The sequence below is a fragment of the Pholis gunnellus genome, assembly GCF_910591455.1.
Source record: "Pholis gunnellus genome assembly, chromosome: 5".
In the NCBI taxonomy this organism is placed as follows: domain Eukaryota; kingdom Metazoa; phylum Chordata; class Actinopteri; order Perciformes; family Pholidae; genus Pholis; species Pholis gunnellus.
Window position 1 is genome coordinate 5,396,258 of NC_136531.1, and position 24,873 is coordinate 5,421,130.

A 24,873-nucleotide genomic window follows, 5' to 3' on the forward strand; every position below is an offset into this window, starting at 1 on the left:
AGAGAAGAACCACAGAGACGGTTAATGAGACAAAGACAAACGGGACATTTGACTACCTGATGTGAAATGCAGGAATGTAGCCCCACCTGTTATGATAATCACTGAAATATGATGTACTGTCAAATAAGGATTTGTGGAAAAACATTCAAACACACATAACTTTAATTCAGGGACTGCTTCAGGAAATAACAGTTTAAAAAACAGTTACTAAATGCGACACACCAGTTAACCAGAACAAAACACTTTTTTTTTTTTTAAATGACATTTTTGATTAAAAATAAAATTCAGCATTAAAAAACTCAGCTGATGGCAGTTATGCTGCAAAATGGTGACATGTACGGTTAATTCAAAAATCACTTATTTAAAAATGGACATCTCAATGAAGTCACGCATCATAGATATCTTTATGAATACAAGGAAAAGATATTAAATTAAATTCAGATTCTCTTCGAGTCTTGCGAACCTTCGTCGAGTCGTGGATTCAGTTTGCTTTTAACCTTTCACATAGAAATAAAAAAAATCTGACTGACAAACTGACAATCAGCTTTTTCAAATGTGAGCTATTACTTCCCGTCACCTTTGGCTGCCTTGTCTTCCTCTGGCACACTGTTGTCATTGTCTCCTCCGCCTTTCTTCGTCTCTTCTTTGGTCGTCTCCTCTGCATCGTGTGCATCCTTCTCCCCAGCTGTGCTCGCATCCGTTGGTGCTGGGGTCACATCGGGCTTCGGCGTGTCCTCTTTGACTACTTCCTGGACATTGTACTTTCTATACAGAGCATAGTCTTTCACCACACTGATGCAACACACTGCCTTGATGACCTCCACAATGATTGTCAGTTCTGGGTTGGTCAAGTCAACTTTGTTCTTTGGGTTCAGCTTCCCCACGAGACCTGCAATGGTCAAAAAAGAAAAGAAAAAAGGGATGACTCAGTTTTGTTCAGAGATGATCAGAAAAATCACTTTTCATCAGACAAAATTTATCGACCAACAAATTCATCTAGAGTCCAACTCTACCTGCGATTGATTTGATGATTTCGTCTCTCTTGTTGTGGCTGCTGTTGCGAGCCTTGAAGGCGATCTGGTAGGTACCACAGTTTGGGGTTTTGAACCAAGGCTCCAGGAAAGTAGTCAGGTACTTCACCATGTCTTCCTGGAAGGCCTTGCATGTTCCCATCACCTGGATGAGAAGAAAAACAAAAAAGGATAAAGACAATGGCGGCAACATGAAACTTAAATGACTGTAACAGTAGTTTTGATTGTCGTGAAAGGGATTAATCAACTGGCTGCAGCCTTATTTCAATAAACTCAAAACGTCTTTCTATTCTGCAGCTGTTAAATCACACGTTACGCTGACAGTAGTGAATTTTAGCTTCTCACCGGTAGCATCCGAAGGATCACGCGGGACTTTTTCTTCTTGGTGGTGTGCAGATCAGACAGGATGTGATGAACCAGCTTGTCCGATTCTATGCGAGGAAGAAACATAAATTAATTGTGGCCACAATAATACAGGAAAATAAAGTACACGTCAATGATCCGTTCATTAAAAGAGGACTTACCCAGTTTTTGAGTTTTGATGAAGATGACATTGTTTGCTCCACTGTCTAAAGCCTGGAAGCGCCTCTCCTGTTTAGCTCCAGATGCTTTCAGCAAGGCCACTTCCTTCTTCAGCGCTACCTCAACATCTTCATCAGCCTCCTCCTCTTCACTGCTGCTCCCATTGTTATCTTGTAGCTGAGATCATAAGAAAGGCGTGTCAATAACACCGTAATACATGTGCAACTTGAATTACCTGTCTATAAAATGTCAATAAAGTACTGAAAAATCCCCTGAAATTTTTTATTCCAATCATCACCTGTTCAAAAGCCAAAAATATTCAATTTAAAATTCTTGAAATTGGATAAGCTGAAACCAGCTTGATTTTAGTTTGAAAGTTACTTAGTTACACAAATTGTTGTGACTCAATTTGTACTTGTTTGCTTAGATTACTAGATTTAAATAATTTCGTATTTCCTGGTTCCACACACTGTGACTTAGTGTGTATTGAACAAGAGACGAGCTTGACCAGTTTTATTCAAGTCTATTGACATGTGAATGTGCACAATGACACGCTTTTGCTCTGGCGTTCAAATGAATTCTGATACAAGATGCTGTTTACTGTAGGGCGCAGTTCACGTGCTGCAACTTGCACGATAACGCAGGAACAGAAAAAACGGGGGGAACGGGATATCACAGTGCTTCTGGACTCACCTTCTCGGGCCCAAAGAGCTCGTCGGCGTACTCATTGAGCAGATTGAAGGCCTCCGCGGTGCACTTTCTCTCGTTCATGTTGCACGTGATGAGGATCCCCTGCATGCCCACCTCCAGCTCCCGCGAGCCCTTCCACCGCTTGCCGTGGTGGTTGCCGGACGCATACCGCTTCTTGCTCCGTTTCCTCGAGTCGTTGGACGCGGCAGACATGTTCGCAGATAACCCTTCACACAGATATAAACCCTTGTGTGTCTCTAAGCTCAATGGCAGCGGGCTACGTTGTTGTTTTGGTTAACGTTACTGTCCCTCCTCGGCTTTATTAGCCGTTAGCTTAACAGCGGAGGCTAAGATTTAAGAGATGTTAAAGGTGCAGAGACAACAGCGTAAGAGCCATGTGGTCTTTACAAAACGATACAGTCTGTCCCGCTTAAATATGTGCTCACAGTACCGCAGCTGTTTCAGAGAACCGATGTCTCATTCAGTCACAACATAGCACGTTTTTAGTTGTCCTGTACGGAGCGTGAAGAGGGACAAAAGCCTTTGGCGTTTTCGCGAAGCATCGTTCACTTTTGGATTATTGACTTCCTGCTGTATACTACCTGGTGGTGGAGGAAACTAAATACATTTACTCAGTGAGGTACTTGAGTATTTACTTTTGTATGCTACTTTACACTTCTACTCTACAACATTTCAGAAGAAAAAATGTTGCTATTTTTATTTCAATTTTATTTGAATAAGAGGATGAGGTCTAATGCTGTTCTGTAGTCTAATGTAACCTCAGTAACGGATGTGAATACTTCAAAACACAGAGCAACATTTAAAGATTAAAACAGTCACTTCATTTTATTCAACATTTCATTTGAAAGCACGTTTCCAAAAATAGCATTCTTACTGTACAACACGTAGAAAATGAAGTTTATTATCAATGTTCATTATTGGTTGATTTGATTATTTCAATGAAAACTGCATCACTAACATTATATGAACTAATAGTTGATTGTGATTATTTATTTATGCTCATTTCACATTCACATCCTAAATCAAACATGATGATATGAAATAAAGAAAAGTAATAAAATTAATTTTTCATGAAAGACTAAATGGAATCAATACATTTACTTGAGAAATAACTGTCAATAAAATGACAGCTCTATTACATTTTCAATTTTCTTTTACAAAATATATGTAAACAAGTTAAACAAAGTAAACATTTTTTTGACAAACAATTGGTTCAACATGACAATATGATATCACAAAGTCTCTGTGAGGTAGAACATATATCTCAGCTCCACTGTGTTAGTAGCTCTTTCTCAGTGTGGACCTGTGGTCTGGACGACTCAGAGTGGAGTTGATCTGACAGAGTGAGACAGAAGACCCGACAGCAGGAGCGCCCACTGAACTGCTCTTCATCAGAGCCGACTCCCACTTGAAGAACTCGCAGCCCTTCTGGATCCCTCCGCCGCTGCCCGACCGCCGGACCGGGCAGCAGAAAAACCCTCGCCCCTGGTTCGGGCCCCCGTTGGATACGACCTGGCGCTTTGCACGACGCCCGCAAGCACACAGTGGGGCTGTGATCCTCTGCCCTCCCGTCGCTGTCACAGAAACGGAGGAACGATTGGCGCGCGAGGAGAGTACGCTGGTCGACAGAGAGGAGAGGACATTCTTGGAGGCGCAGAAAGAGCCACGCGAGGGTTTTGCTGGGTCGGTGAAGATGGTGAAGGAAGATTTTGGAGTCTCTCGGTGCTTTGTGACGACTGCTTGAGGCCGGACAAATGAGGTGTAAGGGGTGGAGGTCTTTTCTGGGATATGGAGGTTGTGTCTGAGTAGAGAGGGTGGGTTTGCTTTAGGGATTTTATGAGGCCCGTCTGGCTTTTCTTGTACTTGTAGAGAGGTCCTAAGTCCTGATTTGTGCCGATTTGATTTGGAGTCCCGAGTAACAGCTTCAGGCACAGCAAAATAAGTACTGGGCTCTGGGATCAATGAATGCTGCCCGATTATATGTAAGTGATTAGACGTTGAGGACCAACTGGTGATCTTAGTATTAAATTTGCCTTCATCGCTCACTGTCTCGCTTGTTTTGTCTCTGAATTTAACCCGATCCCAAGATGAACGTGCGTCATCGGGCTTTTCCCACACATGGCATCCGCTGTCAAAATCTGCCACATAATCAACGTCAAATTCTCCAATGACATCACCATCACCCTCCAACACCACATCATCATATGAACCACACCTGTCCTCGGTTTCCACGAAAAGTTCCGCACCTTCATCTTCTACCGGTGCTCCCGTGTTGGACGGCTGGTGTGTCTGAGGCAGATTTGAAAGGCAGCCGAGAGTAGTCGAACACAGAACAAGGCTGCTGCTGCTGCTGTTATCGCGTGGTGAAGGACAGTTTATCATAACTGAAGAGGAGATATTAGCCACAGCCACCGCTTTGACTGACCTCCTGCTGCAGCCCCAGAGTGGCGTAGTCGTACCATTCAGCAGCGTCTTTGGTGAGATCAGACTTTGGCAGATTTGTACAGAACTTGAGTTCCTCTTTGGGTCTAAATCCTTTAAAATGTTCTCTGAACATGATTTGATCCGACATGATTCTGGAGGAGTCCGTGACGATGAGGGTTTGTTTGTCGTAGGTGCGTTTTCCTCTTTATCGTTGATGGCTTTTTTGTTGTCTGCAGTTGTGTTTCCAAACATAGATTTGACCTTTAATGGCATCTATAAGAAGATGAGAGACATAATCAGTGACTCATAAAATCATCCATTCCTGATTTTGGTTGAAACAGCAGTCAAATTAATTCTTCCTTATCTTGCTCTTATTTATTTATTCAGTGTCCGGAAATATTGACTTCACATTTAACGCACAAACGTCTAATAGCTAGTAAATGTCATGAATATCAGAGTTTAGGATTTGCAACAGTCCAGTTATATATTTGTTTATTTTTAGAAGAAAGTTTTAAAACAAAATAAAACGTTTTACATTTCTGAATCAAACGAGCTTCATCCACAAAGACTTCCGTATAAAGTCATCATCCACGACGGGTTTTGCTTGGGAAGACAGAAGGGAGGCCGGGGGGGGGGGATTTAGGAGTTGGGATGCATCGCTGGATGACGGCCACTCACCTTCTCCAGGCTCCTGGTGATCTTCATCACACACCCATCCCTCATCATCCTCGCTGCCAACTGAGCTGTATTTCGGGAGTCATCCAAACCTGAGGAAGGAGGAAAAACAGGACACGCTGGCTCAGATTGAGTCTATTTTCTGTGTGGATGTATTTTGACGAAAGAACTTTTAACTTTGTTTATACCGGAATGTTCTCTCCCTGAAAACTGTATCCCCAGATCTTGTAGTGCCCCGTTCAGGCCTTTGGGTTTCCTGTCGTAAAACAGCTGAAAAATACCAACAAATTGGTTAATCACGACACGAGTGTGAAGACTTGCTGCTTTTCTTGGTTACATGTCATTCATAGCCGAATACCTTTTCAGCTGGTCACACAAAATAAACAAATTGAATACTTTACCTTGTAACTTCAAATGGGAATATGCAATAACTATAAAATGTCATTCATATTGTAGATGAAATAATAACTGGTACACTAAACAATTGTTAGGTAAAGCTATAAGCATGAGTGATAAAACATGAAAGACAACAGACTGAGCTCCCACTGACCTTGTAGGTGCTTCTCAGGTCGATCCAGCTGTTGAGCACATCAGGCTTATGGAGCTGCTTGCGTTTACACTCGTACTGCAAACAAACTCCGAGATCCCAGTCTGACAGAGACGGAGGCACATTAAAGTTATCAGTGTGTTTTAAGATCAATTCATCCACTTCATTTCCAAATGAAGAAAAATAAATAATGTTGAGGCAAAGCAGCCTTTTCATTTCACATCATGCAACAGCACGGAGCCAGATAACCAGTGTTGTTGTACACGATTTGTAACGTTAGAAGATAACATTTCTAGTTGATGTTAATTGTGCTCTTGTTTCCAATGCAGGGAAGATCCTCATTAACTGAGTCCAAAGCAGCTGACTTTTACCTGACCATGTGACGAAAGTACACATTTTTTGAGAAGGTGAAGGTGCAGAAGATCTCTGTGGTCTGTTGGGAAACACCACACCCATCTCCAGCTGCAGGTTTCGCAGCCAGCGGCTGAACCGAGAAAGGCCGATCTGAAGGGGGATCCCTGCCTCGACTTGAATCTGTGGGACAGAGAACCAAAGAAGATTTCACATGTGATGCAAAACTACTGACAGCGCACGGCACCAGAAGGTGCACTGGTACGTTTGGAGCAGTGTATTTATGCACACACACACACGGTCACCTGTGTAATCCCGGTGAGCTCGGTGCAGAACTCGGACAGAATGGGGTGCTCTTGGGGTTGAACATAAGTGTGAAACTCGGACTCGACCTCCCCTGTGGATGTGTTCAGCAGAACAGCAGGAAACTCAACTGGCGTGGCAGGAAAGAGGGACACACGTTACCAGCAGTACGGGTGAAATGTAACAATGGTCCACATGTGACATATAAAAGGGATACTTACTAATTTCCTGGCTGTAGTTGGTTTTCTCTCTCCAGCAAGTTGACTCAAAATCAATCACAATAAGGTATGGAAATATCTGATCTGAAAGAAAACAGACAGTGTGACGAGGGGATCAAGTACATGAACTGTGTATGCACATTATAAATGTAAATAATCTTACTTACTTGATAATGATTTCTTTGACCCATTAGAGGATTTACTCCTCTGCCTCAATAACCCGAGTTCTCTGTGGAGACAGGAAGGGATCGAGGAGCCACCGTTAGAAGTAACGTTAAACTACTAACGTTACTACTATTACAACTAACGTTACTACTACTGCTATTACAACTACCACTATCTACTTAGGGTTACTGAATATACTGTTTAGGGGCAAGTACTGCTGACTATTTGAACAATATTCAAGCACTGCACGTAAACAACGTGGTTGTAAAACAGTTAAGGCTATTACGTTACAACGTCATGTTTTCTAATCGGTCACTTACTTGGCCAGTTTCTTTGTAGACATAACGTTTTCTAGCAACCAACTTCACAAAATATATGTTTGAAAAAGCAGCAAAAATCGCGCTGCTTTTTTAAAATGTTCATCCATCAGTCTGGGCTCGATTAAGTGAGACTAGACAGAAACAAATAGTCGATCGCAGAAAAATCGTAGAGTTCATCGAAACTGAACTGAGCGAACTGTATTTCCGGTTTTACCATATAGTCACCAAAACAAAAGCATGAAATGCTGCAGCACATATAAAACACCACGACTGTTAATATTTACATGCCGATACAGCGTCAGTCTGATTTGTAATGTGCGTTTTCTTTTTTTAAAACCTCTTAAATTCTTCAATTTAGCTACATTGACTGACTAAAACCCATGACTACAGTTCTAGCTTCATTCGTTTATTTTTAAAAGTTTCGAACCGGAAGTAGTGCTGGCATCTTTTTTTTAACTTATCACAAATTGTAACGTGCAGCAGCGCCTGCGCCTCATAGCCATGTGTTTTTAGCCTCTGCCAGTGATAGAAAAACATGGATTTAGACCCCTCAGGATCCATAACATCTGGTATGTATATATTTGTATTCTGGTAACTATTCTCACACGTATACTTAACTTATAAATACTCCTACATTATAAATGTATAAGTGTAATTTATTCTTTAAACGAGTAAGTAAGTCAGCTAGCTAAGCGAGGTGTGTAGTGTTACTAGTTGTTAACTGTTACTCTTTCTTCTCACTTTAGTTTTGCTAGCTTTGTACAGCAGTACAAGCTCAGATTCCACCGGAATCAACTCACTTGAACCTGCAGAAAAAAAAAACCTTAAACTTACTTTATTTACCTGAAAGTTGCAGCGGAAACACCATCATACAGTCACCGGATATGCTTTAAATGCACACATCCCCTCATAATAGTACCACAAAGGCATATGATACCTAACGTTATACTAATCCATTACTTATTTCATTGCTTGACATTCAGGTTTGTACTGTAAACATGTTTGTCTTCAAATCATTTCTCTCTTTCGTCATGGAGTTTACCTGCAGTTACTTTCAGTAAAACTAACAGTTTTGAGTTATTTCCTATATTATGGGGATAGGGTGGTATAGATATGTAGTCATTCATCTTCAATCTCAAAAATCCTTCACTTTTTCTCTGTTTATATTTTGTCTTAATACAAAGCAACCACATTCCAAAATACAGCTGATCAAAGAATAAGTAAACAGCACTTGAGGCTTAGCTGTCAGTTATTGATATTCAAAGTTACAGAAACATTTTGCAAGTATTGAGCTTTGACACACAACCCTAGTTGGCTAAACATAGCACTCCTGTGTTCTACTTTCCAAAAGACAACAATATGAATTTAAAGATGCACATGTGTAACTCCATAGACGTCCATGAACCTCAGCTCATACAGTTCAATGTTCGACAGCCATGAGACGATGCCATTTCAACATTTGTCTTCACCTCCCAGTAGAAACACCTGGTGAGCTTCCATCAGCAGCAGAAACATGCAACAGAAGGAAAAGACGGAGCGTCGGCCCCACAGCGCACAGGGAGGCCAAGAGATTAAGAACTGTGCAGCAGGAAGGTGAGGAGACGCAGACGCGTGGACGCTCGCCGAGTATTTCTGTGCCGCTTGACCGCCTTCAACAACCAATTACGCCGAGTGAGCTGACGGAGCTGCTGCACTATGCCGCCCTGGGGAAAACAGGTGGCGTCAACCAGCCCAGGTGATGACTTATGGTAGTAACATTGAAACAACTCTCTGTAAAGCGCTTTTACCGCGTCCCCCGCGCTCTTAACGATGATCTAAATGATCCTTTTAAACGCCACGCCACTTAGTCTCTTTCCTCTGTCTCTTTATCCGCCTGTGCGTCTTCTAGCTGGTGTCGCCTCCAACATCAGAAGAGGGTGAAAGCTGTGAATGTGGTGATCGTGGAGGGGCTGACCCAGAGTCACTTTTACAAACACTACCTCACCCTGCGGCACCTCAGGACCAGCTACACCACTGTGAGTAACCGGCATGGTAAATGCACAATGATGTCCGCTATGAGTGCCAGTGTTTCGGCTCAACGCTGGACCTTGTTTGTCGTTGTTATTTAGAGGGTCACCTTTACTCCGTCACCTACCGACCTGGCGTCGGGAATCTTCAGCGGTGAAGTCCCGGAATCGGACGCTCCATCACAAAGGCCCAGTGGAAGCAGTGAATTGCACAAAGGTGGGAATCTTTTGTGTGTAGATCCGGGCAATGAATAAAGACATCACCAGTATGACGCAAGAGTCGGTTTTATCTGAGACCCACACAGCTATCCTCATTATTAAAGGATGCTAATATCATTTTCCAAACTTATTATAAATGCCTCGCATCAACAATTCATTTGTTGACTAATATTCTTCCTCTGAATGCCTTAATATGCATCCTCGGGAATATCATCACATTATTTTAAATTGGCATTTAATCAGAAATAGTATACCTCAGCTACAGTTTGGTTGTTTCTTGTTCTTTATTGTGTGTGTGTGTTATTACACTCTGCTGCAGCACTGAGGATTCACCCAGTAATCACCAAGTTCGGGACACAGAAGAGAGGACTGACGGCGTATGTTCTCCCCCAGGAGGAGATGATCAAGAAACACTACCCTGTCAAAGGTGAGTGTCTCTGTCTCTCTCTCACTCACTCACTCACTCACTCACTCACTCACTCACTCACTCACTCACTCTCTCTCTCATTACATCCACCGTAAGCCTGCCAAATAAAGTTCTCTCACAATAACGCTTTCAGGGCTTTTTAAAATGCAGACTGTAGCAGGCTGCGAACTGTATGTCGTTGTTTTCCCCGTCTTGACTAAAAAGTGTTTTTTCATTTATCTACTACTGTATGGAGAGAGAGAGCTTTGTTTTAAGAGCTCGACTTTGGCTGTGTTAGCGTGGGCGTGGCCTCTCTCTCCATTGGCTGCCGTCTCCGTCCACACCTCCACCTTCTCTAGCTTCTTTTCCTCGTCTCTGTCTCCAGGAATGCCGGGCTTTGAGGACTTTGTGTGCACAGACTGTGTTGACTGCGTGACTGACGGCAGCCCTCTGTATGGACTGGACTGTGAAATGGTGAGAGGATGCTCTCAGTTATACACTCCATGCACACTTTGCGTTGTAGAATACAGTCCTACAGTTTCAAACAATCAACACTGCAGCATGTGCTGCAACAGAGAGACAGGTAGAATCTGGATTATTATTTATATATATATATATTTATATATATATACATACATACATACATTTTTTTTTAATGTCCGTGTGTGCATGTTGTGCTTCAGTGTCTAACAGAAAGAGGGAACGAGTTGGCTCGCGTCTCTCTGGTGGACAGTGATGGGAACTGTTTGCTGGACGAACTGGTGAAACCTCAGAACCGAATACTCGACTACCTCACCAGGTACACACACACACACACACACACACACACACACACACACACACAGATGTGTGTTTTTTAGATACCCACCATCAATCACTGTGTTAAAAAGCTAAAACACATATCTGTTGCTGTGTGCGCTCCGATAGGTTCTCTGGTATAACCGCAGCGATGTTGCGACGGATCACAACGACGCTGCGCGACGTTCAAGTGAAGCTCAGGCAGTTGTTGCCGAGCGACGCGGTTCTGGTGGGACATTCGGTAAACAACGACCTCGTGGCTCTGAAGGTGAGTCAATACTGACGTTTCAATTCCTGATCGCATCAATAGAACCATCAGGATAAAGTTAAATTCTGAGTGAGACGGTATTTTTGTTGTATGTCTGAATGTGTCATGAATCTGAGGGCAGCCTCAGTATACGACGTGTAACAGCTCTCATCACTTCATCTTGACTCATGAATTGGATACATTGTTAAAGATTAAACCAGTGGCTTTTAGTGGCTAAAGAAATGTATATGTGTTTTTTTCTTTGTTTTATATGAATGTATTTATTTATATTATTAATAGGTATCAGAATATTTTTGGAGAGACTCTCTACAAAAGCAAATACATTTGTTCTATAAAGTTTTGACCTGTATTGTTTGTGTCCTGCCTGCAGCTGATCCACCAGCATGTAATCGACACCTCGCTGCTGTACAGGAGAGACTTTGGGCAAAAGTTTAAACTGAAGGTCCTGACAGAGGTCATGCTGCAGTAAGTTCTCTGTCTCTGTCGCTGTCTCCGTCTCACCCACCACGGTTTCTAATTAGATTTTCCACTTGTGTTCCAGGAGGCAAATTCAAACTGAAGAGAAGAAGGGTCATAATCCCATTGAGGATGCTGTAGCAGCCCTGGAGCTGGCTCAGTATTTTATCAAAATGGGACCTCGTCAGGTAACTCTCTCTCTCTCTCTCTCTCTCTCACTCACTCACACTCACACTCACACACTCACACACAGTTGACATCTTGTTTTCTGTGTATGCTCACTCTCAGGTTGTAGAGCTTCACCTGGAGGAGCTGTGGGGATACACGTTAGTGGAGGAGTCCGCTGAATGTGAACCTGCACCCAAACCAAGTCTCAGGTACAAAACGTTATGCTGTCTGTAAACCTCTTTGTCTTCTTTACACCTGACCACAGTTACTCACACCATGTCCTCACCAAACCGTATCTTTCATCTGGGTTTTTCCTCCATGCTGAGCTAACATTTCACCAGTGAGTCTACCGATCACTCTAACTCAATCAGTCATTTTCTGTCTAGGCTTTAATTGTCCAACAACAAAATAAATGTTTTAGGATGTTTAACGCCTTCTTGTGAATCCGATATGATTAGAAATATCTCCAGTCACTAATCAAAGCATTAAAATCTCATCAAAAAGTCTTTCTCACTTCTTCAGTCACAGTGTAAATCTTGCGTTTCTTTTTTCTCGCGCAGGTTTGCGGACATATTACAGACTCTCGGCCGGTCAGTCGCCTTCTTGGGAAAGCGTTCGGACCTCACCCTGGATCTGTCCAATCAGCAGTGGCACAGCTCTGACAGAGAGGTGAGACATGAGAAGGGTTTGACTCTGGAGCCGTCTGACCTTTCACCGGATCAAACACACTAAATTAAGTCGTTTTTTTACCGAAAATATGAAATCTTTCCATTTGTGGTGCGTACAAGTCCTTTTGATGGTTAACCTGTTAGTTAGGTATTAGGATCCCTGTCTCCTTTGGTGATGAAAATCATCGGGTATCTGGTTTTGATGAAAAATCTTTAGTGGCATTTCTGCCTAATTTAACAACCGACAGTGACAAAGAGAGGAAAGATGAATGAAGTTGCCCTTTTTGTTTGAAGAGAGGACTTTGGTTATGATTAATTGGATTATAGGTGAATATGCGCGTATGGATTTGCTGCATTTGCCTCCTTTTCCCCTCTCACTCACTGAATGTCCTGTGTCTTTCTAACCAACTCCTCCCCTTCTTCACCTCTGTTACTAAATCTCGCCTCCTTCAGGTGTTGGCCTCTTTCAGGAGACAGTCCAAGTGTCCGTTCCTCTCGGTGCTCCAGTGTTCTTCCCTCTCGGACCATCTGAAGAGGTGCCACCCTCACCAGGAGCACCAGCACCAGAGGGTGAGGGCATCTATTCACACCATGATGCATTCAAGTTAAAGCGTTGTTTCAATGTGCTGCTTAACGCGTGTGTCCGTCCTGCAGACGCGCGCGAACCTCCGGGATATGTGCATCGTGTTCGCCGGGCCGTTCCCTGCCGGTTTCTCCGAGAGGGAAGTGAGGCGGCTGTTTCGCTGCTTTGGACCGGTTCGAAATATCAAAATGTTGACCACAACTGTCAGGGTACATCTCACCTACATTTAAGATTTACTATTAATTGACAGCGTTTCTGTCACAGATGGACAACTGACTACCTCTGAGGATGCAGTGAAAATTACCGCTTCAGTTCCTCTTAAACTAGAGCTGTAAAAGCTGTTTTTGTTTGTCCTTTATTAATCGTACCTGTATTTTCTGACTACGTTTGGTCTCCAGGTTCATGCAGAGGTAGAGTTTGAGCTGCTGGAGGGCGCTGTGCTGGCTATAAAAGCGTTGAATGGACTTAATATGCAGGGCCAGTCCATCAAGGTAACTCTCTTTCCCCCTTTTTCCTTATGCGTTCCGTCACTTATTCCTTTTACTTTACAGTGGAAGTTACTCCAGAAACGTTTGCAGACTCTTCGCTCGCGTGTGCCTTTTCTAGGTCCAGAGGCCTGTGTACGAGTCGATGCTGGACCTGGATCTGACTCTTGATGCTTTGATGTGCGACCGTCTCAACACCAGTCACCTCTATGCCGTTAAGTTGAACCCCAGTATGGCTGAAGAGCTACAAATTTCTCCACGGGTCAATGGACGCGCGTCGGATGCAGAATGTCCAGGTGTCACTTCTGTTCGAGCGGAGAACAGGTCGCCTTTAGCGAAAGTAAACGGCACGTCGCAGCTCAAGGCCACCAGAGAGTCTAAACTGTCCGAGGAGACGATCAGAGAGACATTCGGTCACTTTGGTTCGGTGGAGAGAGTCGTCCTGCCTGCCAAATGTGGAAAACATGCAAAACATGCATACATACGTGAGTTAAAAAGTACTCTACTTGTCGTACCGTTCAAACAAAGTGTCCGTGCGTCTCTTAACAGTGTCTCCGGTTGACAGAGTTTGAGAGCTCAGCGGATAAACACGTGGCCCTCAGGAACTCTGAGGATCTCCGGAGGGAAAACTACCTCGTCTGTCCTTCCCTGACTCCGCCGCACTTACCCTCGTGGGTCAGCGCGGTGGATACCGGCAGCGAAGCGGCGGAAGGCGAGGAGAGGACCCACGGGAACACCAGTTCTCAGGTGAAGACAAAGAGTGCATCGACGTCCAGCTGGTTGTCACACAGACACAACATGTCTGTCAGCATGCGAACACAGTCCAGTGACAAAGTACAGATTGGACGGGCTTCTTCTCTGGTGCCAAAGTTCGATTTTTTTATTTTGTTTTGCCCCGTTAGAATAAAGGCTATTAGAGAGAAATATGGTTTCATCCATCCAGAAATGTTGTTTTTCTGGTGTCAAACAGTCACACTGGTGGTACTAGTGTAGCTATAGTCCTGTATGCTTGTTCCTATGTGGTTGACAGCCCAAGACGTCAGCTGTTTTGGGAAATACTTTAGCGTCACAGTCCACGGATATTTGTGCAGTTCAGGAGTAGATGTTTTCTAGACTTAAAACCTACGGAAGCCGAGAACCGCCCTGCTTGCGATTATTTATTTTTTAAGGCCGTTATCTTGAGAGCACAAAGCTCATTTTCTTGTGATAATGGGTTCATTTTGTGTCTGATGATTTCTCGAGATAAGTAGTCCCCGTAGTTGGATGTGGAGGGTAAAGAAAAACAAGCTGCTGCGTGTGAACAGTGGCCTCATCAGCTCCGCCTCAGGCTGACCAGGATTAAACCATGTTTATTAATCCAGAATAAAATTAGCTCTAAATTAAATAAAAATGAAATGACGAGGACTGATGTGCTCCTGATCTGTGATTTTCATCTTAAGTCAGCTGCTACAGTTGTCAAGACGCCATTAAATGGGAAGCTGAAAGTGCCAGCACCTATTTTGAATAAAGACAATTATATAACCCACCTCTTGTTAACAGTTATATTTACACTGCAATGATTGAAAGAGGTCATTTTAAACAATGAAGGCAGGTCAAGGTGATTATATTATCTGGCTCATTATAATAACTGCTATTAAACCGCTGTGCTTTCTTTGGTTAATGTCACAAAAAGCGATGATTTTATCATGAATGGCGTTTAAAGTCACGTCTTCTTACCATACATCTGCACGCTGGCATCGCACTGCTGATCTCTGATAAACGTAACAAGTTAACGGGCAGAAACGACCTTTTTGTTTTCTAGTGATAACGTGTTGATCTGGTGATAAAGCTCGTTTTCTCTCGAGATAACAAAATAATTAACTTGTGATCTTGAGATAACCGCATTACAAAAAAATGATGGCAAGTGTGGCTGTTCTCAGCTTCCATAAAAACCTGATAGAAAACTGAGCTTTTCATATTGATTTATTCCTCGATTAAAATAATTTGTCTGACAGTTTATCCTGCTCAGTGTTATGGATTGAAATCGATGCACAAAGCAAAATCTAAATAATTAGTACATTTCTGATTTGCTCTTAAGACTTGTACAGTTACTGATTTATTGAACGCATGCAGTGAAGACTCCTTTATGTAATCTGTGTAGGACCAGGAAATGGATCTCCTGATGGGGAAGTTGGACTGCCGCCTGAGGAAGCTCTTCAGATCTCTCCAAGAAGGCACCTTGTCCGTGGTCGTGCTGCTCGGAGACACCAGGTGAGAACTGACAGTCTGAGGAAAATCTGCAACCAGATTTCATTATTTCTAAAACCTTCTCTTCCCTTCTCTAGTGCTCATGGCTGTCCTGGTTTGTGCCTGATGGAGGTCAAGCAAGGAGAATGATTATGAACTCAACATATATCCTCCAGTCCACTTCCAGACTGTTTTACTGAAAGATGAGCGCTGTATGTCTGACGGACTGTTTTTATTAGGTAAAATGTATATAAAGCAAAGTTAAAGTCAAACACGGTACTTGTGAAATATTTTTGGTGGCCTACAAAAAGAATGAAAGCTACAAATTAAAATCTGCCTTTGGTACCCAATGATTTGACATTGTGTGTCACTAACAAAATCAGTTTAAGAGTGCGATCATGGAAGCCGGACTTGGCTCATAACTCTTCATAACATGCTGGGGCGGAGATACGGTTTGTTCTCCTGGAAGAAGATAAAGACGGAAGATTTATGAAGTGACTGAATCCAAAGACACAGTATCAAACACCATGTTGGATGAATGTTTATATTCATTGAAGTAAAACAAAGATGAAGAATATTGATTAATGAGCAGTATTTACATACAGAATCTATTCATTTTATACTTCAACATTAAATTTGTTTGGATGTCAAACTTTTCATTTTTGACTTTCAGTAAGCATGATTCATATCTAGCGTTTCAAGTCTATTTTGACTGGTCATAGGAGACGCACAGGTGTTACTAATAAGACTAACGACGCCGTCATTCAAGTGAGCCCACAAGCGCAACACCAGGACCCGGGAACTGAAGCAGCTAAACGGAATTCAGCCATCACGAGTGTAGATCTTTACACCTGTGCCATGTCAAAATGAATTGAGTGGAAGACTGTACAAAGACTGAAGTTCAGCTGCAATACGCTTTAGATCATTAAGTAAATCAAGGGTTTATAAACAGTTTAGAGATTTGTGGTCCAATGGGTTCAGCTGCTCTGTACCGTTATTCTATCAGCAGTGGAATAGAAAGAGCTTAAATAAATCACGAGTAAAAATATATGAAACTGCTATCCAGGGAACCCAGGTCACCTTCATTTAAAAAAAATAAAATAAAAGCATTGAAAATGTGCTGATTTAAGTCTTCAGCTCATTTTTTCAAACAGTGGAGGACATCATGTTAGGAGTTCCATTAGAATATGGTTTTACCCGTTAATAAGTGCATGTGAATGGAAAAGCAGTAAAAATTGATACTGAGAGTATAAACAATATAAAGTGTTGAGAACGCCGCCCTATTCAAATGCATCAAGAGTGGAAACAGAAAAGACTGAAAACGGAGATACTAAGAAACATTCTTTAATTTTTTTCCCTTTCCAAGGAAATATTTTAAGTATTTTTTAAACTTTACACCTTTTGCATTAGAACATTGACACGGTTACAAAACAGTTAACACAAAAAAGGTAAAGAAAAAACAACTGTACAAAAAGAACTTCTCATGAAGGATCAAAACGCCACCAATTATAAACATCACATTGTCATTGATAAGCTTATATATGTTGGATAAAACTGGTCTGGTCTAAGTTGACAGAACTTATTTTAAAATGGGAAAAAAAAATATAATGTTTGACTCCATTAAAATCCTAAATAACCCAGACATTGTGAACTACAGGACCGGTCAGGCAGCATCTTATCTCTCACGGTTTATGAAACAGAGTCACGGGGATACAAAGAGAGAACATGTACATCTCCCCCACATGCACAAACTCTCACAAAATATAAGACTGATTGAGGAGACCGTGTCATTAAAAATAATAAATGAATTCAAAGTGTGGTGGCAGAATCCAGTCTGAACACAGAATAAATGAACATTTCTGGAGATTAGATTTTAAGATTCTAGTGAAGTGTGTGTGTGTGCACGCGCATTTACCCAGAAGAGTTGCCTGCTCCTCCGATACAAGATCAAAATATGGCAGCTGTTATGGCTTGTGTTCTCTGTCAAGAGTCCAGTCTTGGCTGGTAGCTTTGGACACGCTACCCACAGCTGCAGAGGGAACCAATTTATTTAGGGAGTCACTCCCAGTGATGTACAGCCTTGCAGGAGAGAGAGAGAGAGAGAGAGAGCGAGACAGAGAGAGAGCGAGAGAGAGAGACAGCGAGAGAGAGAGACAGCGAGAGAGAGATCGAGCGCCCTAAGTGCTGAGGAAGAGACTTGTGAGCAGGAGCTCATTGTGGGACAGCGGCCTCTCCACGCCTCACCGCTCGCTACCACACTTCTGGCACCTCAAACAGCGACGGTGTAGATTCAGCCCCTGTTCAAGAGGAGAGGACTGACATGAAGAGACGAGAACAAGGACCACAACTTCAAGTTAACCTAAACTTAACAATGGTACATTTAAAACTTGTATTCCCTTTGTGTACAGGTTTTGCGTAACACTTTATATGACACAGTTCAAACACACCTTTGCGCTTCTTTTTCTTGTTCTTTTGACCTTTCCTCCCGTGGACTGCCGGGGCTTGTTGCCAGGTGACCGTCCCCTCGGCGTCGTTGCCTTCAGGACTTCCCTCCTCATCAGGGACGGGACTGGACCCCGTTGAGTCCGATGCATCTCTGCAGGGCACAGAAACCGTTATGAGCCTCGAATCACAGCGAACAGAACTACATCGACAGCGCCTCCGCTTTAACTTACGCCGTCTTTAGCCATCCTTCTGAGGTCTTGCTCTCGATCGCCTCTGCGTTTGCCAGTTCACCTTTGTCTAAGAAACACAATGAGAGCCTCAATTAGACCTCTTTATACACCACGTGCACTTTACTCAGTGAGCAGGGATACACTCCATGTGCAACACCAAGCAACTTTAAAAGCACTTCTACATGCATGTGTTCACACACCATCAGTTTTCATCTTCTTGCTGCCGGTGCCATCCGGGTACGAGTAGTGACTCCAGCCGTCTGTGATTGGAGCGTCTACGGCCCCCTGCTCCCCCTGAACGGGACTGATGCAGCGTTTCCTCAGACCCCTAGAGAAAACCCCCCCCCAAAAAAAAAGTTAGACTCATCAATACAGATAGAAACTGTGCATACCCGCAGAACCTCACAGGGAGAGCGGTAAATACACTGATTATGTTCAAAATGCAGCGCAGATGTACTTGGGATATCCAAAAGTAGCCGAGGTGTAGTGAGGTTTCATCCAGCCGTCCTCCCCCCAAGATTTGGGCGTGTGGCCGACCTTCTCCTTGTCCTGGTGCTTGCCCTTGATGTACTCTGCATACGTCTGGATCTTGTAACTCTCTGCATAGCGGCTGGTGTTCATAGCTGCGGGATTAGACGGAGACATTGACAGATTGCGGCGTCATTTTCTTGGTCCAGTCTGGTGTGTATTAAAGCGGGGTGTGAAACTCACCTATCTGCACCTGGTCCGTCTGACTCAGGGACACAAACGCCGACGTGTCGTCTAGCCAGGAAACCTGGATGTTTCCTGAGTGGATAACAGAAGTGCAACGTGAGTGATGAACAATGGGTCATACAGGTTCAAGCACAATTTTCCTGCAAAAAAAAAAAAAAAAAAATCACATCTTACCAAAGGCACTGAAGAGCTGGTAGAGGTCACTCGTCTTCCATTCTTTGGGGAAGGTGACAAACAGGACGTGGTCTCTTTTAGGTTGCACTGTGGGAACAGAGGGGGAAAACAGCAACAGTTGCTACTATTCTATGTTCTCCACAGAGCACCTTTCAAAATTAGCAAAGTCTCCAGGCATGTAGTGTAATCCAACAATCCTGGTACAAAGCTCGGCTGTGCAGCATTATACTCACAATCGGGTCCTGTGATGTTGAGGTAGGGAATATCTATTATCCTCATCAGGAAAAGCCTTGAAAACAAACAAAATGACATATTATATGCATTTTGCCTACAGATATTTTTGCAGTTTATGAAAGTCGGCTGCATCTCTTACTTGTTGAAGAACGGCTCAACTAGTTTGGAGGAGGAAGAGATGTACGCTTTGGGTGGAGTCAGGAAAGAGCCTGCAAATAAGAGTGTGAAGCAGACACAAGTTTAAATAGACTTAGTTTGACTTTCTTTTGATTTACAAAGAGGATCAGTGGGATTGTGTGCGTTACCCAGATAGTTGGCCATGGAGATGAAACAGAGGCCGGTGATGTAGGCGTCGTACCCGGCCTCGTGCAGCTGTTCCTGGGCCGTGTCGTAACTGTTGAACCCCTCTGCCGTTTCTGACAGTGAACAGTACAGAACTAAAGATGTTGCAGAACTTTGGATGTTTGAGAGCGGCTCAGACAAACGTCACGTGTATTTACTTACCGACTTGTGGCGACTTGAAGGGGCTCTCCTTCACCTGTTTCTCCAACTCTGCCAGAGACGTGTTCGTGATCATCTCCTGAGACACAAAGCAAAACATCCTTTGAGATATTTTTACAAAAATATCGAGAGACACAAGTGTTGAATACAGTTTTGGAGCTACTTTAACTTTGCTTGGTGCTCTGACCAGCGATGCAACCCGAGCAAAGACATTTTAACTACAACTAAATAATGTCCAATCGGTTAACTTTGAAAATGTTTATTACCTTTCTAAAATATCTCAACAACAAACACTGCCCCTGATATTCTGCAGCACTGAAGCAGATCATTTACCTTAAAGGGCTGAGTGGACGCCATCAACTTTGTGTCCAGAAGTCTGCAAGTAAAAGCCAATAATGAAACAAAAAGTACAGAAAATCCTCCGTGGAAACGAGTAAACGTGTTTAGCAAAGCAGAGGAACATTACCGTGGGAAGACACACATGGTGACCTCTTTAAAGTCTTGAAGATCCTGAAGAACAGAGCAGTGGCACAAATGAGTCAAATTACACTAAAGCAAAAAAAAAAAAAAAAAGCAACATTTCTGAAGTATGCATCTTAAAGTTTGTACCTCTGGCAGAGGGCAGTAGAACTGGTGGATGGTGTGCATCACATCCAGCAGCATGTTGTGGCCAACCACAAGTTTACCCTGCACGTCAGATTTAATACGTTAAGGGTACAAGTCAGATTTTCCAAAGACAAAATATTTAAAAAAAAACACAAAAAGTTGAATTTGCAACAGAAGGATGTAATGTTCGTGCAAAATCGTCTCGTAATGATGCAGATGAAACATGAGTAACTCATTCCAACTGCTAATTAATTCATTTAAAATACAATTTAATATATGAAACTTGACAGAAAATGAGTAGAGTTTGACTCACAGATTTAGAGATGGCGTGGATGACCCTGGAGAAGCCGACAGCATCATTTACCTCCTCCTGTTAATATTCGATAAGATTAAAAAGGATTTAGTTTTTCAAAATAAAAGATAAACGTATTTATTCCTTCACTGAATACACACCAACACTTTAATTTAATGTCAATCTTGAAAAACTCACCTGCTCCCTCTGCCGTTTCTGCTGTTCCCTCAACTTCCTCTCCTCGTCATCTACTCTGATGACCTGGATGTAACGCTCCTTCTGCACACACACACAAATAGAATATTCACATATTCCACTCAAAGCCAGCAGGAAAAATAGGTTGAAATACAACATGTTCTTACCTTTTCTGTTTCCACAGTTTCCACATGAAGCCCCTTAGGAAACCTGTGAAAAACAAAGACGAATCTTAATCTTCTTCAATCCAACACCAAAAAAAAAAACACTGATAGCAAACGTGTTGAGTGACTCACTTCCAGTTCAGAGTCTGGTAAATCAGCTTTCGCTGGAACCTGGTTAGGAAATATAAGCAGAGTTAAAAAACAAATAAAGCATTTTTCCGATACTAGTATTTGAAATCCCTCATGAATCAGAGCTGGAATAAATGATCATGGCGTCTGAACTCAATGATGGATGTAGCTAATGAGTGAACCATCTCGCTACATACGCAGTACCAATAAGAGAGCGCAAGAGACGTTACACACAGCTAGCAAAATGTCAGCAATTAGGCAACATTAGATAATAGAAAATCCCACCAGTAAAATGGCAACCTGTACAGCATGCAAGGCTTTTTATACTCCTTATTTAACACACTAACAATAAGGAAAGAACGGTATCAAACATTATCAATAGATGAATATAAATTGAGTGAACATTACCCAGTACATGGCTCCAAGTCCAAAGTCTTCTCCGAGTTAGTGAAGAGCGTCTCAACCTTCGCTCTGTGGGGTAAACAGTAGACATGACATTATTGCAGAGTCAGTCATGCCCAACATACCACAAAGAAAAGGTAACCACAGCTGGCTCACACGACGTGTGAAAGAACCAAATATGCACAACTTGTGTCTAAATGCTCATACACAACGCTGTCAGTACCCACAGCTCTTTGAACCATTATGGTCTCAAAAAAGAGCCACATTACCGCCTTTAGAGTACATGTTTCACACTAAAAAAAGTACTTCCATTTGTGCTGCAACACTCACATCACCCTGTTGATGTAGTCTTTGTGTTCCTCGGGTACGTGTGCGGGGCCTTTGGAGGATGGGGAGATGAAGGACGGGGTCCCTACGCCGTTGGCCTGTTGATTTCTCCTCTCCTCCGTCTGCTCCCTCAGCTGGACTTCCTCATCTTGGTTCAAGTACGGGATTCCTTCGAATACCAAGACGAGTCACAATTTTACATCCGTCTAGTGAATGAGAACTGCAAAGATTACTGCTCCCTACTGCAGACACGGCAGCGTTTAAAGTAAACGCCGACTGTAAAAGTCATCTAGGTTTCATGAGGCTAAGAGGGCTATTTCATGGCGCTCTGCTCACCATGACGGAACACCTTGTTGAAGTCAAATCCCTGACTGGCCAGGAAGTCAATACTGGAACTCTGAAATGACAAAAGATTACCTTCCGTTTCCATCAAAAAAGCAGACGCAAGTGTCCTCGTTTTACAGCTGACCAGGCATTTTACAGGAACAATCATTTTTAACCGATCCACGTCACCGTCACTATTAAAACTCATTTATCTCCGTTCACACTGAAGAAACGCTCCCAGGAGCCTCAGCGACTTACTTGACAGATGAACTTTAAGTCGGGGGACGTCCTGTTGAACGGTTTCGGGAATACATAAAAATTAAAAGGCTTTGTGATATACCTGCAGAGATGGGAACACAGCACAATGAGGATTAGGGACATTATTCCAGCAGCTGGGAGATTATTTAAATAAATAACCTGCGTGCGAGTCATTCAAAAGACGGATTACTTCCACACTATTATCCTCTAGTTGTCTGATATTTTGTCATGAAAAAATAAAAATCTGTCTCCCCAAAAAGGACTCGTTGTCTTTTCCCCTGTACCGGACAACCAATTTGGTCTGAAAATGTGATTGATTAATATATATTTATATCAGATTTGTAGTTCTGTATTTGTGAAGCAGACATCACTCACTTTGACTTTGTCTGGTCGTACTTGAATGTGCATATTCCAAATTGGAACAGCAGGAAGTCCATAGAGTGCTGGTGAACAGACAGAGAGAGAGAGGGGGAGAGATTTTAAAAGAGATAAGCATTAAACCAGAATATGGAGGGAAACGAGGATGCATTAAAAACACAAAAAAGGTGTTAAGTACCGTAAACCTATCAACTCTGCTTACCTTCTTAAGCTTCGCGTATCGCTCCTCCGGAGTGTCCAGCCCGTTGGTGAGTGCACTGACATTAGGACCGTCGCTTATCCCTAAAAATAACAACACCACATGTCACCATTTATCTACACAACGTAGACTTAAATTTAAAAAAATGTATCCATAGTTACCTGAAAATTCTCCATCGATGGCAAGGAAGTCCGCCTCCTCTATTGCGCTGTAAACGGCGCTTAAACTGTCTTTAAAATCTGTAAAAAAAAAGAGAGTGTATTAAAACATCAGTAGCCACGTTAGCGTGATGACAGAAGCGTGCTAGCACTCAAACCCCCGCAGCTTAGCTTAGCTTAGCTCAGCTAGCTAGCAGAAACAAACCGCTGAGGACTTAAATGGTCTTGTCAGTTTGAAATAGATATCAGGTCACTGCAACTGTTGTGTGTTAAAACGACGCATGTAGCGCGACACACAAAACTAAATCAAGTGGACACAATGTGGTGTGCTACTTACTTTGGCGTGTCACCTCCATCCCTGCACAATGACTGTTACTGACAGCTAACGCTAGCTAGCCTACGTCAACTGGCTTTTAACCGTTTCTCAAACACTTCCGGGGCCGCTGAACAGAACACAGCTGTTGTTTTTTTTGCACGAGCTTTACCGTTGGTGTTTTATTTGACCTATATTTTAGATATAACATTTTTAAATGGCATCCCTTGTGTTAAATACATTAGGTTACATAAGAGGTGGATTACTGCAGCAGCTTTAATTGTTCTCTTCCTTTTATTCTTGATATTTTGGTTGAATTGTTACTAGTTACTTGAAATGTATATAAACATAAAACTCATTTAACCAAGCTCACAGAAAAAAAAATGCTTCTCCAATAAGAGCTAAAAAACAAACAGAAAAACAATTTAAAAAAAATGTTACACCTATATTTTCTATGTATTTGTGTATTTTCTTTTCAAATAAATGTATTGGAATTAAAAAGTACAATATTTCCCTCTGAAATGGAGTAGAAGTATAAAGTAGCACAGAATAGAAATATTCAAGTGAAGTACAAGTATGTCAAAAAAGTATAGTACTTGAGTAAATGTACTACTACCGACCTATCTAAACTGCCTCTCTCTTCCTCTCTTATACATCTTCCTGTATTATGTCATGCTTTAAGTCTATGGACATGGAGAATAACCTCAAACTTTAATTTTCGGTCACGGGGTAATCTGGTGAAAATGAAGACGAAGACAATTACAAGGAATGGATGCTGGACCTTAATATACCAAGAAGGTATCCGCAAAAGCTGTCTTGCAGGTGAGCAGGATTTGCAGCTCATATGGATCACGGTTGGATCTCTTACAAGTTTAAGTTCCTGGTGTGATTTAAGGGGATGTCTCTGAAGTCAGGCTGGCGATACAGCTGCCACCGAGAAAGACGCAGAGCAGTTCCCGTGATTATTATCTGCAGTTTATATGCCAAGATGAACATAAAACAAAGTATTTATCATAAGAACATGTCTTCCCGGTGGATGCCGCCGTGAGATATTCCCTCCACTGAAATGCAGAGATGACATTTCAAAGAGTACGGACAGGATTCATTCTCTTCTTTAATGAAAGGAAGCAGGAAAAGGCTTCTAATGTTTTCTCCAGGGGTGTGATTTTGTAAAAGTATGCATTTTTTGACAGAATTTTAGAAATATGCCATACCAAGTCTTTTCTAGCCTTAAGATTTAAGGCATTTAAACACACAACATAAATCTCTATTATCTTACT

The 24,873-nt window shown here is 42.4% G+C and overlaps 4 protein-coding genes across 4 annotated transcripts; 1 reads left to right on the top strand and 3 right to left on the bottom strand.

The window, feature by feature from the left end:
- Positions 1–163: 163 nt before the first annotated feature.
- Positions 164–2,719, bottom strand: thumpd1 (THUMP domain containing 1). The gene is made up of 5 exons (XM_079159862.1): positions 2,247–2,719; positions 1,556–1,730; positions 1,377–1,462; positions 1,014–1,176; positions 164–889 (listed from the first exon to the last, which is right to left on the bottom strand). The coding sequence occupies exons 1-5, from the start codon at positions 2,454–2,456 to the stop codon at positions 564–566; spliced, it is 960 nt and encodes a 319-aa protein (XP_079015988.1). The 5' UTR covers positions 2,457–2,719; the 3' UTR covers positions 164–563.
- Positions 2,720–3,542: 823 nt separating this feature from the next.
- On the bottom strand, positions 3,543–7,290 carry eri2 (ERI1 exoribonuclease family member 2; the record flags this gene model as incomplete). The annotated part of the gene is made up of 9 exons (XM_079159368.1): positions 3,543–4,961; positions 5,367–5,455; positions 5,552–5,633; positions 5,914–6,014; positions 6,282–6,444; positions 6,567–6,694; positions 6,786–6,866; positions 6,950–7,011; positions 7,268–7,290. The coding sequence occupies 9 exons, from the start codon at positions 7,288–7,290 to the stop codon at positions 3,543–3,545; spliced, it is 2,148 nt and encodes a 715-aa protein (XP_079015494.1).
- Positions 7,291–7,774: 484 nt separating this feature from the next.
- rexo5 (RNA exonuclease 5) lies at positions 7,775–16,105 on the top strand. Its single transcript, XM_079159342.1, has 19 exons — positions 7,775–7,836; positions 8,744–9,002; positions 9,156–9,282; positions 9,376–9,490; positions 9,812–9,919; positions 10,284–10,372; positions 10,582–10,697; positions 10,826–10,964; positions 11,335–11,429; positions 11,506–11,608; positions 11,709–11,797; positions 12,149–12,257; positions 12,710–12,826; positions 12,911–13,048; positions 13,238–13,330; positions 13,446–13,809; positions 13,890–14,071; positions 15,465–15,574; positions 15,649–16,105. Exons 1-19 carry the CDS (start codon positions 7,803–7,805, stop codon positions 15,698–15,700), a joined length of 2,439 nt encoding a protein of 812 aa, XP_079015468.1. The 5' UTR covers positions 7,775–7,802; the 3' UTR covers positions 15,701–16,105.
- An 801-nt stretch (positions 16,106–16,906) lies between these two features.
- parn (poly(A)-specific ribonuclease (deadenylation nuclease)) lies at positions 16,907–23,681 on the bottom strand. Its single transcript, XM_079159941.1, has 26 exons — positions 23,618–23,681; positions 23,284–23,361; positions 23,126–23,205; positions 22,921–22,988; positions 22,546–22,627; positions 22,300–22,360; positions 21,967–22,132; positions 21,643–21,705; positions 21,238–21,276; positions 21,109–21,151; positions 20,945–21,025; positions 20,768–20,824; positions 20,458–20,535; positions 20,315–20,358; positions 20,182–20,224; positions 19,852–19,927; positions 19,653–19,763; positions 19,487–19,556; positions 19,347–19,402; positions 19,114–19,200; positions 18,937–19,011; positions 18,683–18,848; positions 18,426–18,553; positions 18,226–18,292; positions 17,998–18,146; positions 16,907–17,847 (listed from the first exon to the last, which is right to left on the bottom strand). Exons 1-26 carry the CDS (start codon positions 23,634–23,636, stop codon positions 17,801–17,803), a joined length of 2,034 nt encoding a protein of 677 aa, XP_079016067.1. The 5' UTR covers positions 23,637–23,681; the 3' UTR covers positions 16,907–17,800.
- Between the last annotated feature and the right edge of the window lie 1,192 nt (positions 23,682–24,873).

Excerpts from the sequence above, each read along its gene's own strand:
- parn (XM_079159941.1), bottom strand. Across the intron at positions 22,133-22,299 it reads CAACAAGGTGTTCCGTCATG|GAATCCCGTACTTGAACCAA; the intron begins GTGAGCAGAGCG and ends TGGTATTCGAAG. Across the intron at positions 19,201-19,346 it reads CAACATCACAGGACCCGATT|TGCAACCTAAAAGAGACCAC; the intron begins GTGAGTATAATG and ends CTGTTCCCACAG.
- rexo5 (XM_079159342.1), top strand. The coding sequence starts at position 7,803 with ATGGATTTAGACCCCTCAGGATCCATAACATCTG. Across the intron at positions 9,003-9,155 it reads GGTGGCGTCAACCAGCCCAG|CTGGTGTCGCCTCCAACATC; the intron begins GTGATGACTTAT and ends TGCGTCTTCTAG. Across the intron at positions 13,049-13,237 it reads TGTTGACCACAACTGTCAGG|GTTCATGCAGAGGTAGAGTT; the intron begins GTACATCTCACC and ends TTTGGTCTCCAG.
- thumpd1 (XM_079159862.1), bottom strand. The coding sequence starts at position 2,456 with ATGTCTGCCGCGTCCAACGACTCGAGGAAACGGAGCAAGAAGCGGTAT. Across the intron at positions 1,731-2,246 it reads AGCTCTTTGGGCCCGAGAAG|CTACAAGATAACAATGGGAG; the intron begins GTGAGTCCAGAA and ends TTATGATCTCAG. Across the intron at positions 890-1,013 it reads AATCATCAAATCAATCGCAG|GTCTCGTGGGGAAGCTGAAC; the intron begins GTAGAGTTGGAC and ends TGACCATTGCAG.